Source organism: Vombatus ursinus, unplaced genomic scaffold (genome assembly GCF_900497805.2).
Source record: "Vombatus ursinus unplaced genomic scaffold, bare-nosed wombat genome assembly UNPS02014779.1, whole genome shotgun sequence".
Lineage (NCBI taxonomy): Eukaryota > Metazoa > Chordata > Mammalia > Diprotodontia > Vombatidae > Vombatus > Vombatus ursinus.
The window spans coordinates 36,821,806-36,840,052 of NW_020954557.1; the positions used below are offsets into that span (position 1 = coordinate 36,821,806).

The 18,247-nt window shown below is 36.7% G+C and overlaps 1 protein-coding gene across 1 annotated transcript in view; it reads left to right on the forward strand.

Moving 5' to 3' along the window:
• TTN (titin) overlaps positions 1-18,247 on the forward strand; it is a 325,691-nt gene that overhangs the window by 16,890 nt on the left and 290,554 nt on the right. Inside the window, exons 6-17 of the mRNA XM_027865699.1 lie at positions 462-798; positions 1,182-1,334; positions 3,543-3,677; positions 4,501-4,626; positions 5,664-5,801; positions 6,449-6,586; positions 7,073-7,210; positions 11,248-11,541; positions 11,643-11,768; positions 16,039-16,317; positions 17,011-17,076; positions 17,907-18,165. Coding sequence (XP_027721500.1) covers positions 462-798; positions 1,182-1,334; positions 3,543-3,677; positions 4,501-4,626; positions 5,664-5,801; positions 6,449-6,586; positions 7,073-7,210; positions 11,248-11,541; positions 11,643-11,768; positions 16,039-16,317; positions 17,011-17,076; positions 17,907-18,165 — 2,189 coding nt within the window. The remainder of the gene's footprint in view (positions 1-461; positions 799-1,181; positions 1,335-3,542; positions 3,678-4,500; positions 4,627-5,663; positions 5,802-6,448; positions 6,587-7,072; positions 7,211-11,247; positions 11,542-11,642; positions 11,769-16,038; positions 16,318-17,010; positions 17,077-17,906; positions 18,166-18,247) is intronic.

Below are 18,247 nucleotides of genomic sequence, written 5' to 3' on the forward strand. Positions count from 1 at the left end.
AATCAGTAAATCATAGATTCAGCCCTTTATTGTATAGAAAATAATATATACATATATGTACACATATATTTCATTTTTTTACATTTGATTTACATGTGCACTATCATTTGACTGGATTTTTGAGGGAAGCATCCTTAACCATCTTGATTTGCCTATTGTGAGGGAGGAAATAAGATGCTAAAAAGGTTCTAACATATGGGACAAATTCTTCCATGAGGTTTGATATATTTCTCTTGTGAGGCTACAACACAGAAGAAAAAGATTTACTCAGACATGAATCAAATGACTTTGAATCACTTTTTTTTAGTCTATAGGATAATTGAAATGGGTTAATGAGACATTTAAAAAGATGCAGATCAAAGCAGCTTGAGATCTTCCTCCCAGAAATCAAACCCTATGATCTGTAGGGGAATTTTTATGAGTTGGTATGGATTGATGCCATCTACCTTTTTATTCACCAGGTCTGTGTCTCCAGCTGGAAGGATTTCCACATCACCCATCAGACCTGTGAAGTCCCCATTACTGATGCGGAAGGCACAGACCACCGTGGCCACTGGTCCTGAGGTGCCTCCCCCTTGGAAGCAAGAGGGCTATGTAGCTACCTCTGAATCACAAATGAGGGAAACTACAGTGACAAGTTCAACACAGATTAGAACTGAAGAAAGATGGGAAGGCAAATACGGTATCCAAGAGCAAGTGACCATCAGTGGAGCTGCTGGGGCTGAAGTCAGCGCTACTTCCACCACTTCTACAAGTGCAGCCTTTGCTGCTGGAGCTTTAGTCACTGGTGCTAAAGAGGTAAGGAAAGAGTTTAAGGTAGAGCAAGTTTCTTTTGTGGGTTAGTCATTGTCCTTGAACATCTGTTGCAAATATTTAGGCTGAAGAGGTTGGAGGTTAGAAGTCGTCAATCATATAAAGATGAATTTGTCTTTAAAAAATGAATGAGTATAATGAAAGATTTAATGTGGTTCAAACTTGATAGGAGAATCAATTAACTGTGAGTGTAAATTCTTGACAGTGGATGCTATTAAACTGGAATGTTTTGATTTCACAAGTCAGTAAGTAGCATCTGAGTACTTGGACACTCCCTTATATGTGTCTTTCTCTTGACCATTTCTGTCCATTGTGTCCCAGTCTTTGCCACCTAAGAAAATAACATCCCCCTGGTGTCCCTCCCTCAGGTGAGACAAGAAGCTGACAAGAGTGCAGCTGTTGCGACCGTTGTTGCCGCAGTTGATATGGCCAGAGTGAGAGAACCAGTAACGAGTGCTGTAGAACAGACTGCAATGAGGACAACCAAGACTGCAGTGCACGTACAACCTGTTCAAGAGCAGGTACGGGAGGCTCAGGGATGTTGGCTGCCCTTCCTCTTCCTGTCACTGTGTGCTTTGTGTTGCCTTAGACAGAACATGATGATTTGGCCCTTCCTAGGTCATACTAGAACTACACCATTCCAACAGGAAACGCCTTCAATAAGTCCTCGTTGGATTGATGAATGAAAATAGACAAATTTGTTTTAAAATTTTTTATCTCTTTCGTTTTTACATCACCTTCATTTCCTGATATATCTCTCCCCTCTTTTCCTGCCAAAGAGTCATCCCTTATAACAAAAATTTTAAAAAGTTCAAAGAAGCTAACCATATCAGCCAATTCCAACATTATATTCCTTGTTTCTCATGCATAGTTCCCTGCCTCTGGAAAGAAGGGAGGGTGGTACATTTCCATATTTCTCCTTAGGAACCAAGTTTGGTCATTAAACTTAATGTAGACCCATTCTAAGGGGATTCCTGACTCCCCTTTAAATAACTTTTAAATAATTGTTTGAAAGACTCAGGCAGGTTCTGTAACATGGGATTTTGGGTGATGATGAGATAAACGCAACTAGAAAGTCCAGGAATCCAGCTAAAAAGAAAGGTCCTGACAGGTACCCATGGTCAGGAAGGTAGGAGGTCAACAAGACCAAAGAGAATTGGGAAAATTTAATGAATATATTACAAAAGGGGGGGAAGATATAATCCTGTTCATGGAAGTTAATTAAGGCAAGAAGGAAGGGATAAGCAGATCTCGTGAAGTCAAGTCCAGGGTGCCAGCTAAGGAAGAAGTTGTCCATATTTAGCATAATTCTAATCAGAATGGTTCAGAACCCAGGGAAGGTTAGAGAGCTAGCCCAAACAGTACAAGTCACAGGATTTCTAAACCATTATTCTCAGGCAAAAGCCGTTCTCATGCAATCTGTTTATGCTACTGCCTGATGTGTGGAGGTGACCTTGAGTGTATAGATGTTGATAATAGTCTGAAGGAAATCTGGCTTCCTGCAAGCCTACAGCTGAATCCTGTCTCTGAGATAGGACAGGACCTCCACCTGAGTTAGAAACAGATATGATAGTGTTCCTCCAGAGGATTGGATTATCTCTCAAAGCATATGCTGGTATGGGAACTCTGTCTGTTTTGGATTATTCCAAGTAGGAGGAGGCAGTAGCCATGAGACCATGGGCATTAGTTAGTCCATTGGTTAGTGGCCTGGCATCATGAGAATTTTCCTAGCCTGCTTTATATAGTTATTAGAAGGTAGATTTCTTTTTGAAAGGAGGTCTACCATCAGCAGGACATAAATTTTGCATAGTTTGCACAATAGTTACTACTCCCTGCCTTTTTTTTTTTTACTCCCTAGTTGCATTTGCAAGGTTGCTGTTAGGGAAGGACCTATAGTCTGTGGACACAAAGCACATGTCATACGTGCTAACTTGCCCTGGCCCACTGAAGACTTGAACCTTGGCCCCATATCTGGAGGTATTCCAGACTCTTACTACATGAACTACATCTCAAAAAACTGAGAGTTGGAAGTACCCTTGGAGTCCATGTAGTACCTGAATGAGAATTTCCCTATGAGTGAGTGTCCTACCTTTGCTTGAAGCCTTTAATATAGGAAAACCCATCACCTCCAGTAAACTCATTGCAATTTTAGATAAATCTAATTGTTAGGAAGGTTTTCCTGACCTCGAGGCTAAATTTGCTCATTTGTGACATCTTCCCATTGTCTCTAAGTCTCTCGAAAGTCATCTAATTCATTCTTCTGCAGTGATGTTTCCTTGAGGAGAATCAGCACCATGGAATTTAAAAGCTTGAAGCCATCAGGGATTAATCAATCCTAGCTCTTCATTTATTTGACAGAGTAAGAAGCTAAGGTCTAGGCAGGAGATCTACTGCCTTGGTCAGTGGTCTATTCCAAGTTAGCAACAGAGCCAGGGCAGGAATTTGGGTCCTTTGCCTTGAAATTTTCCTGCACTCCAAGCAGATATTAACTGAAACTTGCTTACTAGGCCAAAATTGATCCTACAAGCCCAGAGTCATTTCCCTTCCCATTTAGTTACCATTGTACTTCAAAACTTCTCTTCTTTTTCTTTTTTTTTTCTTTTTTTCTCCCATCTCTCAGCTGTTTCTGGCATCTCGTGATATTTATGATTTTTATATGATATATGATAGGGACTTTTTAGATGAAGGTAAATTAAAGAATTCCTTCCCTTTTTCTCTATGAAAATTAGACAAGAAAAGAAGCAAAGACTGCTACAACCAAGGTAGTAGTTGCTACTGATAAAGCCAAGGAACAGGAATTAAAATTGAGAACCAGAGAAGAAATTACTACCAAGAAAGAAGAAATACATATAACTCAAGAAAAGGTGGATATCATGATTTTATATGTGAAGTACACTGCTAATGCCTGCTGTATAAGTATATCAATGTCATATTTTGTTGCCAAATTGAAAAAAAAACATTCTTATTAGATTGAGGGCAGGGACTATCTTGTGCCTCTTTTCATATCCCCAGGACTTAGCTCCATTACCCAGCACATAGTGGTTTTTGTGGTTGTTGTTCAGTTGTGTCTGACTCTTTGTGACCCTATTTGGGGATTTTTTGGCAAAGATACTGGAATGGTTTGCCATTTCCTTCTCCAGCTAATTTTACAGATGAGGAAACTGAGGAAAATAGAGTTAAGTGACTTGCCCAGGGTCACACAGCTAGGAATTGTCTGAGACTGGATTTGAATTCATGAAAATGAGTCTTCCTGATTCCAGGTCCAGCACTGTATGGTAATTGGGTCCAGCTCACTGCAAAAATTCTGTGTGAATTTGAATAATGCAATCACTTTAGAAAATTCATTGTTCACACTAATCAGGACTTATCTAAATACCCATGTTCTGCTATAAAATGATAACTTGTATGGAAAAAAAAACCTTTAAAAATTAAGTATTTTTATTTTTCAAAAGCATTGACTCAGGGCAGGACGGTTTATTTCTTTATTTCTTTATCCAAGCCTAACTGCCTTAGGACATTAAGAATAGGAATGTCAGAACTATATTAACTAGTACTATGTGTTACTTTAATTCAATGTACAGACCTACAAAAAAATTTGGCCTCCTTTCCCACATTGCTGTTTAATAAAAATCATGTTATTTTTATTTAAGAAACAGAGAAAATAAGGTCTTTTTTATTTAAAAACAGATGAGAAAAGAAACCGAGAAAGCCTTTGTACCGAAGGTAATAATTACTGCTGCTAAAGCTAAAGAACAAGAAACTAAAACTGCTGAAGGAATAAGACAGCAACAAGTACAAATAACTCAGGAGACGGTAAGTCTAGTTCTCCAAAGAAATTGTAGTTCATGGGCAAACACCACATCCTTCCAACAAATAGAATATATTCTAGCACATCAGTGCCCTCATCATCACTATTGTCATTCTTGCTCCACCCTCCCAAGGTTGTTGTGATGGCCAAATGAGTCCATCTATGTGAAGTGCTTTCTAAGTACTAAAGTGACATAGAAACGCTAGCTGCTACTAAATTATGTTGACTATTTAGAGAAACAGTGACTTCCCGTTCTAAAAACTTTCTGACCCCATAAGCCAAGAATTTGCCTCACTAACACTAAATATGTTACAAAACTGGAAACAGCCTTCATTTTCCCCTTATCTCTTTTCACTTCATATACTAAATTAAAGGTTTAATTTTAAGAAGAAAAAAGGTATGGGTCTTTTATCCCCATTTCTAGGCTGTGTTTCTTATCGTCTATATGTTATCTGTTCCCAGCATTGATTCTGTGTTTCTCTTCTTAATACTGGACCTCAGATTGATTTTAAAAAGGTTCCAAAAGTTAAAACTCTGCCTGTGTATGGGAGCCTAACTAAATTCTGTTGTTTCCTTCTTATCTAAGTCAATGGAAGACTTTGTTTTTGGCAAAAGTCCTAGTTGTCACCCACCAAAAGAAACTGTGGTTGCCATTTTCCTACTGATGACAAGCAATCTGAAGCTTTCATTATGATGGTGACCACTACTCAGGAGCCCAAATCTGGGTGGCATCTGGAGAGCCAGGAGTTGATAACACTAGCACAACCTGCCCCATAGGGTTGTTGGTAGTTAACAGTGCTACATAATCATGATTTTAAAAGAGTTCTAAAAACCAAGGTTATCCATATTTAGCTGAAACTTTCTCACTAGAATTGCAAGCTGATCCAAGCTTGGACTTTGGGAAGGGGAAAGAGAGGGGAGTGTTGAGTTTTCCTCCCTCTGTCTTCTATCCATTCTCTTTCTTCACTTATTCTGTACTGGCATCATGACATTATATCTGGGGCACATGAACTTCAACTTTTGATTTCACTCAAATAATCAGATGAGGAAGGAAGCCGAGAGCACTGCAGTAGCTACGGTGGTAGCTGCCTCTGACAAACTTGAAGAACAAGAAACAGTGCTGAGAGCTAGAGAAGAGCTTGTCACAATACAAGAACAAATGCATATAACTCATGGAGAGGTGAATACTGCTACATCCATGGATGTGAAATTCATGGTGGCATGTTTCTATATGCAAACTTTTTACATGTTCATCACCTGTCTTCATCATCACTTTTCCTCCCTGGATCAAAAACTTTCTAAGTCACATTTTCCTCCTTGCTTATTTTCACGACCATTTTCCATTTCTAAACATCACCAAGGTTTCATTTTGAGTGATTACTAACCCTTTATCACAAGTTGAATTTTTAAAACCTTCCTATTGAAGTATATAACATCCAAAACTGTAAGAAATGAAAGGCCAGAAATATTTCTTATTGTCATTCTGTTGGAATAATTCCATAGAATAAAAGCCAGTCTATATGAAATTGATGAGGTTGCATTTTAAAATCTTTTAAGAAATTGTGAGTCTTACCTGAGACATTGTAGATTTCATTGGATCCATAAGTTTTCAATAGATATGCCACTGAATATAATGTGGATGATCCAAGCAATTTTGTTGCAGTGAGATCCTATTGAAATGCTTGCATGGAGATGTCCTTGAATAGGAAGAAATTTCATCATCTTTTCTGTAACCTTTCACTCTTTTTTTCTAATGTTGCTTTTGTCAGAGACAACATGGAATTTAACTCTTTCCCTATGCCCCTCTTTTTTTACTTTAATGTTTAGATGAGAAAAGAAACTAGGAAAACAGTGGTACCTAAAGTCATAGTTGCCACTCCTAAAGTCAAAGAACAAGAAACAATATCAAGAACTAGAGAAGAAATCGCTACTAAGCAGGAACAATTACACATAACACAAGAAAAGGTGAATACAGACATTCTAAATGTGAAATTAACTCTTACAACTTACTCTTCTAGCAAACCCATTGTTTACTCAAGAATATAAGAATTAATCTGTATTTTCCTTTCTGAAACCAAAGCTAAAATGGTTTAAAATTTGAACTTTCATTACTTTCCCTGCATAATTGATTTTCATTCAACATTAACCTTCTTACCATTCTTTATTTCATCAACATCTTTAGCCATTTGCATGAAGGCTAAGATTTTTGAATACAACTTAAAATCTGTTTTTATACATCACAGTACAAAGATTTTTATTTACTTACAGCTAATATTTTTAAGTATTGTGACTCCCAATAATTATGATAATTTTCTATCTTCATAATGGAAGTTACTCACTCCTTCCTTAGTAACCCTACATCCCTGCATTTTGCATTATTACTTCTGAAATTATGCCATGTTTGTTTGGGACCATATGGAGCTGAAATCTTTATTTTACTATAATAATCAGATTAGGAAGGAAGCTGAGAAACTTGCTCATTCTACAATAGCAGCTGCAGCTGCTAAAGCCAAAGTTCAAGAAACTACACTGAGAAGTAGGGAAGGAATGGCCATCAGACATGAACAATTTCATGTCACTCATGAAAAGGTGATGATAACTGTCATGGGTGTGAAATCTCCTGTTCTTAACACTTCACTGCCAATCATTATGAAAAAGAACTATTAACACCCTCTCTTTTTGACACATTTAATTTTTCAGCAACTACTGAACCAGAATATTTGTCTGTTGTTAATATTACTACATATTACTCTTCCCTCCTTATTTATCATTCATTTCCACTTTCCATGATTAACACGTCTTCCAGTGATAGAAATTGTCTGTTTGCATGCAGATTGATTTCAAGAAAATCTTTCCAAATAAAACATGCTGATATAAATCAGTGATGAATCAGTGGGCACAACCACTTTTTGTAAAATGGATTTGTGTTTTGTATGTATGTGTGTGTGTGTGTGTGTGTGCACCATGAATCCCATATATTGCCTCATACCAAGCACAATAAGTCAATTTATTTTTCTCTTCACATTTCTACATTTGTGTTTAATCCAGTTACAAGTATTTTTCTTTATAATCCTATGAACCATTCATCTTTATCTTTACTGTAAAAATCAGATGAGAAAAGAAACTGAGAAAACCACAGCACCTACTGTAGTAGTTGCTACCACTAAATCCAAACAGGATGCAATATCAAGAACTAGAGAAGGAATTTCTGCCCAACAAGAGCAAGTACACATAACCCATGAAAAGGTGACTATAGTTGTTTGCACACGTGAGACCTTCCTTCCTTCCTTAATCTCTTCCTTTCAGAACCATATTTCACTCTAAACCACAATAATTTCTCTTAACATTCCATTTCCTTCCTTCATAATAATCTACTCTTTTAAAACTTATCAGTGAAATTTGAAAATAACTACTTCATTTTTGTTGGTATTTTCCTCGTGTATTTACTGTTTTCTTTCATTAACATGCACCTTATTCTCTGTCTTAGTGACTTTTTTCTGTAATTGCATTTCTAAAAGAAACTTGGTTTTAAAAGAATATCATTCCATAGATACAACATTCTGTGCCAAACCACAAACCTTATGCATGACAATCACTCTGATGGGACATTTCACATGGGCAAACTATTTATAAAATTAATTCCCATGAAACCTTGAAAAGAACCACATAAAAATAACTCATTTTTATCATAAAATTAGCTAACAATGGATGCTGAGAGGACTTCTTCTTTACCAAAAGTAGTAATCACTACCGTCAAAGGCACAGGGTCAAATATAATGTCAAGGACTAGAGAAGGATTTGCCACTCAAGAACAAATCCATCTTTTTCATGATGAGGTGAAAACCAATGCTATGGTGGTGTGAAGCATTGTTTCATCATACTTCATCAGCCATCAGAACAATCCAGTCAGTCTTGTCTGTGTCTGCTTGATCTATCTGATTGCTTAGTTGCCCAACACAAATTCTAGGCATGATTAAACCCAGTGAAGTCTCCAGCTGGCAGACACTTGACCTTTCTCCTGGTGAAAAGTCAGTTTGTGCTGCTTTTTCTTTGTGTCCACTAAATGAATTCATAGCATTTTCTATGTGTGAATTGCAGTCTGCTTTGGGTAGTTCTCTCACTTCAAAACCTTCTTTTAATTTCAAATTTTTCTTCTGCTTGTCTGAGTTAAAAAAAAATGACTTGGTAGTTATAAACATGTTTTTACCATTTGGGGTGTTGAAATACTGTATGCTAAATTTTTTTTAAAAAACTACCAGAAAAATGTAAACATCTACCACCAGAAGATATTCTCATGTAATTTATCACTTGATAGGCACATTTATATACTAAAAAAAAAGTTAGAATTTCTGCTAGTATGATTAAGATTAAGGATCTATGAAGGTCTTGATTAACAAATAAGATTCTCCCATGATCAACATTTTGCCCCTTTTTTATGGGCTATTTTTAAATTGAGACTAACAGTTAATTCTTCACCTCTTAGCGCTTATAACCTAGAGAACCTATAATCTAATCTATAAAGTGGGAGATAAGAAAAGAGTGGAGGAGTAGATAGGAGCGAGCCCTGAAATCAGGAAGATATGTGTTCAAGTCCTTCTTCTGACAAATAATAGCCATATGCATGGACTGGTTATTTAGCCTTTCATTGCCCCAGGCAAATTTATAAAAATGATCAATTATAAAAAGGCTGCTAATCCAAGCTCTTTCTAAATATTGTTTCATGCTTTGTACTTGTGTCCCCAGTGCCTGGCACAGTGCCAGGTGCACAGTAAATACTTAATAAATACTTAATTGTTATTAAATGATTGATTCATCAATTGGTCAAGGCATTTCCATACTGGAATTTCCTCATATCAATGAAATAATGGTTTAAGCCCTCTGTCCCCAAATTGTGATAATAGTACTTGCTCTACATATCTCATTGGGTTGTTGTAAGGATGAAATGAAAAAGAAAGCAAAACACTTTGAATACTATAAAGTGCTATATAAATATAAGATATAAGAATAGTCATTGAGATTATTTAATAAAAAGTTTCATGTGTCAATCAAGTCTGCAGCCTAAAAAGCAATAAATAATGGAACCAAGTCATAGACATTTTTCTTTTAAGATGCAAATTTGAATTTAGGAAACTATTTGCAATTCTCCAATGTAGGTTAGACATGTAGTTGTTTCAGGGGAGAAAATTAAAATCCTCATATTCATTTACATTTTAAATTGTTGAGAGTGTTATTTTTAAATAAATGAAGATAGCCCATTTGAAAACTTAGTAATCCACATCATCTATATTACAGTGAAACAAAATTATCTTGTTGGACCACTCTATAACACTTACTACATTGCATTGGATAAGCATAATTATATCCCTGCATCTAGTACACATTTGTGTCATGCATTGTCAAATGTCAATGTTCATGTCAATGTCTGGCATTGCAAACGCTAAATTTAAAATATCAAAATGTAGTACATGGACCATTTTTCATCAAGTGCTCTTATCCTTTTGGACCCCTCTGGCGGTCTGGTGAAACCAAAGGACTTTTTCTCAGAATATAATTTTTAAATGCATAAAAGGAAATAAATAGGATTACCAAGGAAACCGATTATTTTTAAAATGCAGATATCAAAATATTTATAAAAATAAATTCAAAGACCACAGGTTTAAAACCTCCTGGTTTATAAGATTTTTTTTAAAAAGAACATCTTCTCCACAAGCTGTTTCTCCATCCATAGCCCTCTTCAGAAATGAGAAAATAATCACAAATGCCATTTCTACCTGTGCTATTGACTAACACTGAGCTCTGAATCCTGATAATGGTGAAAAGGAAGTGGCCATCAGTGGGAAAGGAAATGTCTTTTTTCTCTCCACTTGAAAACATTTCCCTTGTCATTGCAGTACTTTCATTGGTGAACAATGCCAATTTTCCTTGGTTTCTCTAATAGAGATATTCTAACATCTGAAGAGTTTTCCTCATGGGGAATCACAAACGTATTCATGCATTCAATGAGCATTCATGACCCATCATGTTATCTAATATTTGCATGCAAAACACACATCTCTTTATTGACTCTGGTTCCTCTGAACATGGAGATATCACTGTTTGTGAGAGTGTGTTTTTATGAATATGGTGACTCTGTTCTCACAGGACCAAATGATCAATGTAGGATAATAATCAGAATCTCAGTGCAAACAAATACAAAAAACTGGGGCCCAGAGTTTATATTACATGGGGGCTAGGGACTAGGAAGGGAAATGTTCTATGTCTATATTGTCTAATTTACTCATAATCTTTAATCTTCCCAAAATTGTCTGGACACATCTTCTTTTGTCCCATGCTTCTGATTCCAATTTTATGTATTTCATTGTTTCATGTGATTAAAGCATTTGCATGTTGAGTGCATCTAAATACATATGATAATTAAGGAAATAAGTGAGAAAAATACATTACTAAGTGTGTACATTTTATGTAATATAAGTGAATTGTCTGCCTCTTAATGTCATCTGTAAAATAGGAAGATACGTGAGTGTGAGTGTTTGTATTTCTTTTGGCCAGTATACCAGGAAGAAAATGTTTACCCAGTGCTTGACTTGGTCATTACCAAACCTAAATTTTGGATGTGTCATCTCTAGGTGGGAGCTGGGAAAAAGGCCGAAGCTGTGGCCACCGTTGTTGCTGCAGTCGATCAAGCCCGTGTGAGAGAGCCCCGAGAGCCAGGGCATTTCGAAGAATCTTATGGGCAACAGACAACTTTGGAGTATGGCTATAAGGAGCAGATCTCCGCAACCAGAGTAACTGAGCATCCCCAGCGTCCAGCTTCAGAACCTCATGTTGTCCCTAAAGCAGTCAAGCCCGCAGTGGTACCAATGCCTTCTGAAACACGTATCTCAACAACAGATCAAATGGGAATGCACATATCATCACAGGTTGGACCCCTGAGCACCCTCTGTTTCCTCTGTCTTTCTCTGCAAACATAAATGGCTTTTATCCTTTTGTAAATATCATCAATAAGTTGTGTTTTCTGCAGATCAAGAAAACGTCAGACCTGACGACCGAAAGATTAGTCCATGTGGAACATAAACGTCCCCGTACAGCAAGTCCTCACTTTACTGTTTCAAAAATTTCTGTTCCTAAAACGGAACATGGACATGAGGTAAAAAGTGGGAGGAAATGGAATGGATAGGTTTCTAACCCAGGGGAGGCAAAGAACTAAAGCATTTGATGAACAGTGGTTATATCACATCCATTAGGGCTCTCTAGAGACACCCAATGTCAATCAATCAATAAAAAGCATCAATTAAGCATGTGATATATGCCAGGTACTGTACTAGGTATGGGAGTACAGAGATAAAAATGAAGCCACTGTCCTCCAGGGGGTCTGCTTCCTGTCAGGGTAGATGATTTGTACATTTAATCTGCATATACAAAATAAATACAAGGCCTGGGTCATGGGCTGGGGTCAGGGGTCTTTTGCTCATTGGTGTCAGTTGGTCTTCCTACTGGATACAGTGTGGTGACTAATCCGGTGAAGAGTGCATCTGGTATCCCAGTGTAAACAGGACTAATGGTATGTGTAGTTTACCTTAAGGAGGTAACAAAGCATCTCTTCTCAAATGACCCATGCTGGCCCCACTTTGCTTTATCTTTCAGGCATAGTACCAAACACACTTTTTAGGTTTCCATATTCTGATGTTTTGCTAAAGGTTAATTATACATTCATGTAGTTTACTGGTAATTATACTGTGAGTTTTTTTCTGAGGAATTTTAATTACACACATACACATACATACGTACATACATGTATGTGTGTGTTTATACCAAACAATCTTTTTTAGGTTTCCATATTCTGACATTTTCCTAAAGGTTAATAATACATTTATGTAGTTTACTGGTAATTATACTGTGTTTTTTTCTGAGGAATTTTAATTGTATACACACATATATATATACATATACATATACGTATATATACATATATGTATTTCTGTGTGTTTGAACCAAACAATATTTTTAAGTTTCCATATTCTGATGTTTTCCTAAAGGTTAATAACATATTCATATAGTTTACTGGTAATTATACTGAACGTTTTTTCTGAGTAATTGTAATTGTATATACACACATACACATATACATACATACATATGTGTGTGTGTTTGTACCAAACAATCTTTTTAGGTTTCCATATTCCGACATTTTGCTAAAGGTTAATAATACATTCATGTAGTTTACTGGTAATTATATTGTGAGTTTTTCTGAGGAATTTTAATTGTATATACACATATATACATACATAGACATATTGCATATATACATACATGCATACATAACTGTGTTTGTTCCTGGAGATGTTTTAAGTGAGGACATAATTAAAAGAAACCTTTCCAAAATGAAAAATGTACATCAGAAGTTATTACATAGGTTGACTCTTTATGTGTTTTTTTGTGAATAGAGATTGTTTACACTTACATAGTATATGTTCATCCTTTAAACCGAATACATAGATAATTGGCTGTTTCTGTTAAAGGAATTAGATTATAGTCCCCCTTTCTAAAATACTTCACTTTAGATGGAAATAGGTTAAAGATTGAAGGTGTTAACAAAATGGATTTAATTAATTCAGTTGATAAGATGTAAATCTATAACTTTATGACTTTGGCAAGTCATTGAACTTTTCAATACCCCTGCCAGTGTGTCTGCCTTGAGGAATGGAGTTACACACACACACACACACACACACACACACAGAGGGAAGCAAGCTAAGTGGCTCATTAGATAGAGGGCTGGGTCCAGAGTCAGAAAGACTTACATTCCTGAGTTCAAATTTGACCTCAGACACTTACTAGCTGTGTGGTCCTGTGCATGTCACTTAACTTCTGTTTGCCTTAATCCACTGGAGAAGGAAATGGCAAACCATTCCAATATCTTTGCCAAGAAGACCCCATGGACAGAATTGGCATACTATGGTCCATGGGGTCAAGAAGAGTTGGACACAATTGAACAACAACGCCCATGTGTGTGTTTTCTCCTCTGATAGAACTTAAATCCCTTGAGATCATGGACTATTTCATTTTTGTTTCTATATTCTCAGCATCTAGCACATTGCCTATTATATAGAAGTTACTTAACAAATGTTTATTGACTAAGTCCTCTACAATGTGATTTAATAATCACAAGTCTGAACTACCCCAACAAATCCATGTAACCTTAATACAGCATGTTTTCATTTAAAATATGAAGTGTAGTACCTCCAAAACCTCTTCAAAGAGGAATGTGACACATATGCAGAGGCATCATGACATATTAGATAAGAACACTGAGCTTGGAATCAGGAAAACCTAGGTTTGAATCCTTCCTCCCTGTAATGCCAATGAGTGTGTGACCCTAGGCAAGTCACTTGATCTCTATGTGATTTATGTAACACCTTTAGATATATTTCAAAGTCCTAGGCTTCATTGGTAAAGTCATTTCTTATACCTAGAGCTCTCTACACTAATAAAATCACATATCCTTCCAGAATGACATGCATTCAAATTTAAAAATCAATCTCTTGATTCCACTGAATTTCCATATTTATCATTTTACCCTGTTTCATTTACTAGCTGTGTGACCCTGGGCATGTCACTTAACCAGTATCAGCCTCAGGTTCTTTATCTGTAAAATATCTACTTCATAAAGTAAGGAAATGACATGTGTAAAATACTTTGGAATCCTTAACACATTATATAAATGTTAGCATATTTTTACTTTGTGTTTTTCCTTTTCTTGTGAAAAATGACTAGTAATTAACTTACATACCTGGTTCTTTCAAGATGGTGGGGACAGACAATAATCTTTGAAAAACTCTTCAAGCTCCACTATTCTATATCATTTCATTAATGCATCTTCTAGGTCCTATGAAGTAGAGCATTAAAGCAATAGCCCAATAGGTCAAATGATTTATTTTTGCCCAAATCAGCCAAATATTCAAATGATTGCCATTTGAAGATCTAAAAGACCCACGTTCTTTCTCTGGGGTATGATTTGATTAATTGGAGTGTTGCACTCTTTCTGGTCAGGATGTTTCTATGAAACTAGAAACTTGAAAGAAATTCTACATTTTCCAAAGAATAATTCATAGACATAGAATTGCAGTCTACTGTATTTTACAAGAATGGCTAAGTATGTATTATTTCTTTTTGGCATGGCATCTAATCTACTGGTGGGACCAGTAAAACTCCATGTCAGTAATAATCCAAACAACAGAGTGGTTATAAAAATTTTTTTTCTAAATACCTCCATTTTTATCTTCACACAACTTAGATTTATGGTTGCCATCAGAATGTGTTCTTCCAAAAGCCCTTCTCTAAAATATATCCTTGGGTTTAATAACTTCCTAGTTCTGAAATTGATCCTGTGGCATGTTAAAATGTGGTATTCATCAAGATGATTAAGTGATAATTTGCAAATAAGACTTAGCTAATATAAAAGTCCATTTAAAATAAAAGCAATGAAATAAGGATTTTCTTAATTTAATTCAACAAGAAAGTTTTTCAGAAAATACCATTTTAGAGTCTAGAAAGGTTGATATTGACCTTTCTAAAAGGGAGGTGTAGTAGAATGGGTGCTGGATTTGGGGGGTCAGACATTTCTGGGTTCAAGTGCTAGCACCATTATTTATTAGTCGTTCTCTGATACTCAATCTCTTTATCATTAATGTAAAGATTATGACACTTGCAAAATTATATTTGCACCTACCCTGCAGGATTGTTTGGAGTATTAAATGAGATAATATAGCCAAAAACATGCTTTGTCAGTTTTACCATGCCCTATAAAGGTAAACCACTATTATTACTCACTTGGCTCCCAATGTAGTACTGATGATGAGAAAATCTCTAAATATTTTGGTTGACAAAAAAAAGAAAGCCAGGCCTTATAAATAATATCCTATCACTAAGATTCTTAAGAGGTAAGGGTCACCTAGCGGACAGAGTGATGGAGTCACAATTAGGAAGACCTAGCTTCACATTCCAGTCTATGAAACGATGTGACCTTGGGCAAAACATTTAATCTTCTCAAGGCCACCAACTCCCTAGGACACATCTTCTAAAACAAGGGTCTGCAAACAATAGCCCAAAGGCCAAATCTGCCTCCACCCTGCCTCATGAAGAATATCTACATTTTTAATACAAACAAAATTTTATTTTATGATGTAAAAACCATCACGGCTTACTGTATACAAAAGAAGTCGACAGACCTGTCCAAGTCTGCCCCTGTTCTAAGACATAGACTAATTGTTCCTTTAATTTGATTGAGGAAGTTCCCCATGTTGATAAAATTGTAGGTCATTCTTAACCTAATGCTACGAGGGGAAAAAAAATGAAATTTATCTTTGAATGGTGACATTGTTTGACAGTAAAGTGACTTCTCTTTGGTTCACCTTCAGGTATCAATAGCAGGCAGTGCTATTGCTACACTACAAAAAGAATTGTCGACCACTTCTGTTCAGAAGATTACCAAGCCAGTGAAGGCTCCTGTTGTCAAGCCAGTTGATACTAGAGCAAGGGTGGAGCCCACCCCTTCACCACAATTTCCCTTTGCTGACACACCTGAGACGTACAAGAGTCATGCTGGAATTGAAGTGAAGAAGGAGGTGGGGATGAGCATCACTGATAGGACAGTCCGTGAAGAGCATTATGAAGTACTGAAAGGACGAGAAACAAAGGTCAGTGGGTCAATGTCACCAGGTTTATCCCATCATGAGTTCTCCATGCATTGGGAGAGTGTTCAGTGGTAAAAATGACAACTATTCTTAAGATCAGAAGACTAGGATTGAAACCTGGTTCAACCAGTGGGAACCCCGGGCAAACCATTTGTACTATCCTCATCTGTAAAATGGGGGTGGTAATACCGGAAATATTGGATTCACAAGCTGTTGTGAAGGAAGTGCTCTATCAATGTTACAATGCTAAATATGTGTGGGCCATCATTACCATATTTTTAAATTATATGTTACTGTGGTAGAGGGACATCTTGGAAATCAGGAAGTTCTAGGTTCAGGTTTTTTTTTTTTTCCTAGCTTTGTGACCATGGGCAAATCCCAACTTCTCGGAACCCCTAGAAAACTCTAGGGCTATCATTCCAACCAAGTTAACTTTGTATCGGTGGTGAGCTGTCTGATATGTTAGAAGTCACAGATTTGGACAAAAATAAGTAGATTATTTTTCCAAGCACTGTGGAAGATCTCACTTGGCCCACATTACATTCATCCAAGCCCTTTCCCATAGCAATGGCTAATTTTTTTTCTTGAATGAGGGTTTATGAGGTACCTCCCTTGTTCCTAGCAAACAGAGAAATTAGCATCTGCCATAACCCTTAAATCCCTGTGCTTCTTGTAACATCTCTTTTAATATCTCAGGTTACAGAGACCGCCAGAGTGCCTGTACCAGCAGAAGTTCCTGTAACTCCGCCAACATTAGTCTCAGTGAGTAACTTTTAGGAGACTATAGATGTTGAAGTCACATTTGGGTGTGCTGTTTGTGCCTTTGTTTCCAAGGCTTTGTGAGCTTTGAGAATGGAGATCATTTAAATCTTTGTATTTTGTATCCTCATCCCCTAATGTGGTTCCCAGGACATAGCAGGGTTTAATAAATGCTTAGCAATTGATTGATGAAATGTCTTAATGAAATCAGTAGGTTCAAATGCAAAGGAGAGCATCTAGACAATACCAGTATCATTCAAGGAGGAAAAGAGGAATTCTAGGTGGCAAATAACTACAGTAATATATGTCTTTAATGAAAACCATCACTTGAGTCCACTAAAGACAGGGGTTGAATTCGCAACTCCATTACTTCTTAGAGAGGCAGCTGGGAGAGTAGAGAAACACTAGAGTCAGAGGTTCAGGATTCAAATCCTGCCTTTGCTACTTAATTGTGTATGTGACCTTGAATCAGCCAAAGGACCACACTTGAGGACCTAGAGGGCCACATGTGGCCTTGAGGCCACAGGTTTCTCATCCCTGGGACTATAGATTTGTCATCTCTGAATAAAATCTATATCAGGCTCCATTCTACCCATTAAGGTAGGAATTTAAAAATCCTCATATTCACGAGGACCCCCTTAAGCTAGATTTATTCCAGTCTCAAAATGTATCTAGATGCTGATACTTCTGGAGTCTTGATCCAATGGACTCTAATTTCTCATGGACCTAGAGCTGCCATTTCAAATTCCCACTTTCATTTGCATGTGGTATATAAATAGTCAATTAATAATGATGATGATGATGATGATAATGTTTTATGTTTTTCTCTCTAGGGACTAAAGAATGTGACAGTCATAGAAGGTGAATCTGTCACTTTGGAATGCCATATCTCTGGTCACCCGTCACCGACTGTGATGTGGTACAGAGAAGATTATCAAATCGAAAGTTCCATTGATTTCCAGATTACTTTCCAGTCTGGCATTGCTCGGCTGATGATTCGAGAAGCCTTTGCAGAAGACAGTGGGAGGTTTACTTGTACTGCTGTCAATGAGGCTGGAACTGTCAGTACTTCATGCTACTTAGCAGTACAGGGCAAGTATCCTTATTTTAAAAAAAAAAAAAAGCAAACCAACCACCTGTCAAGAATGTCCTTTTCACTTACTCAATACACTTT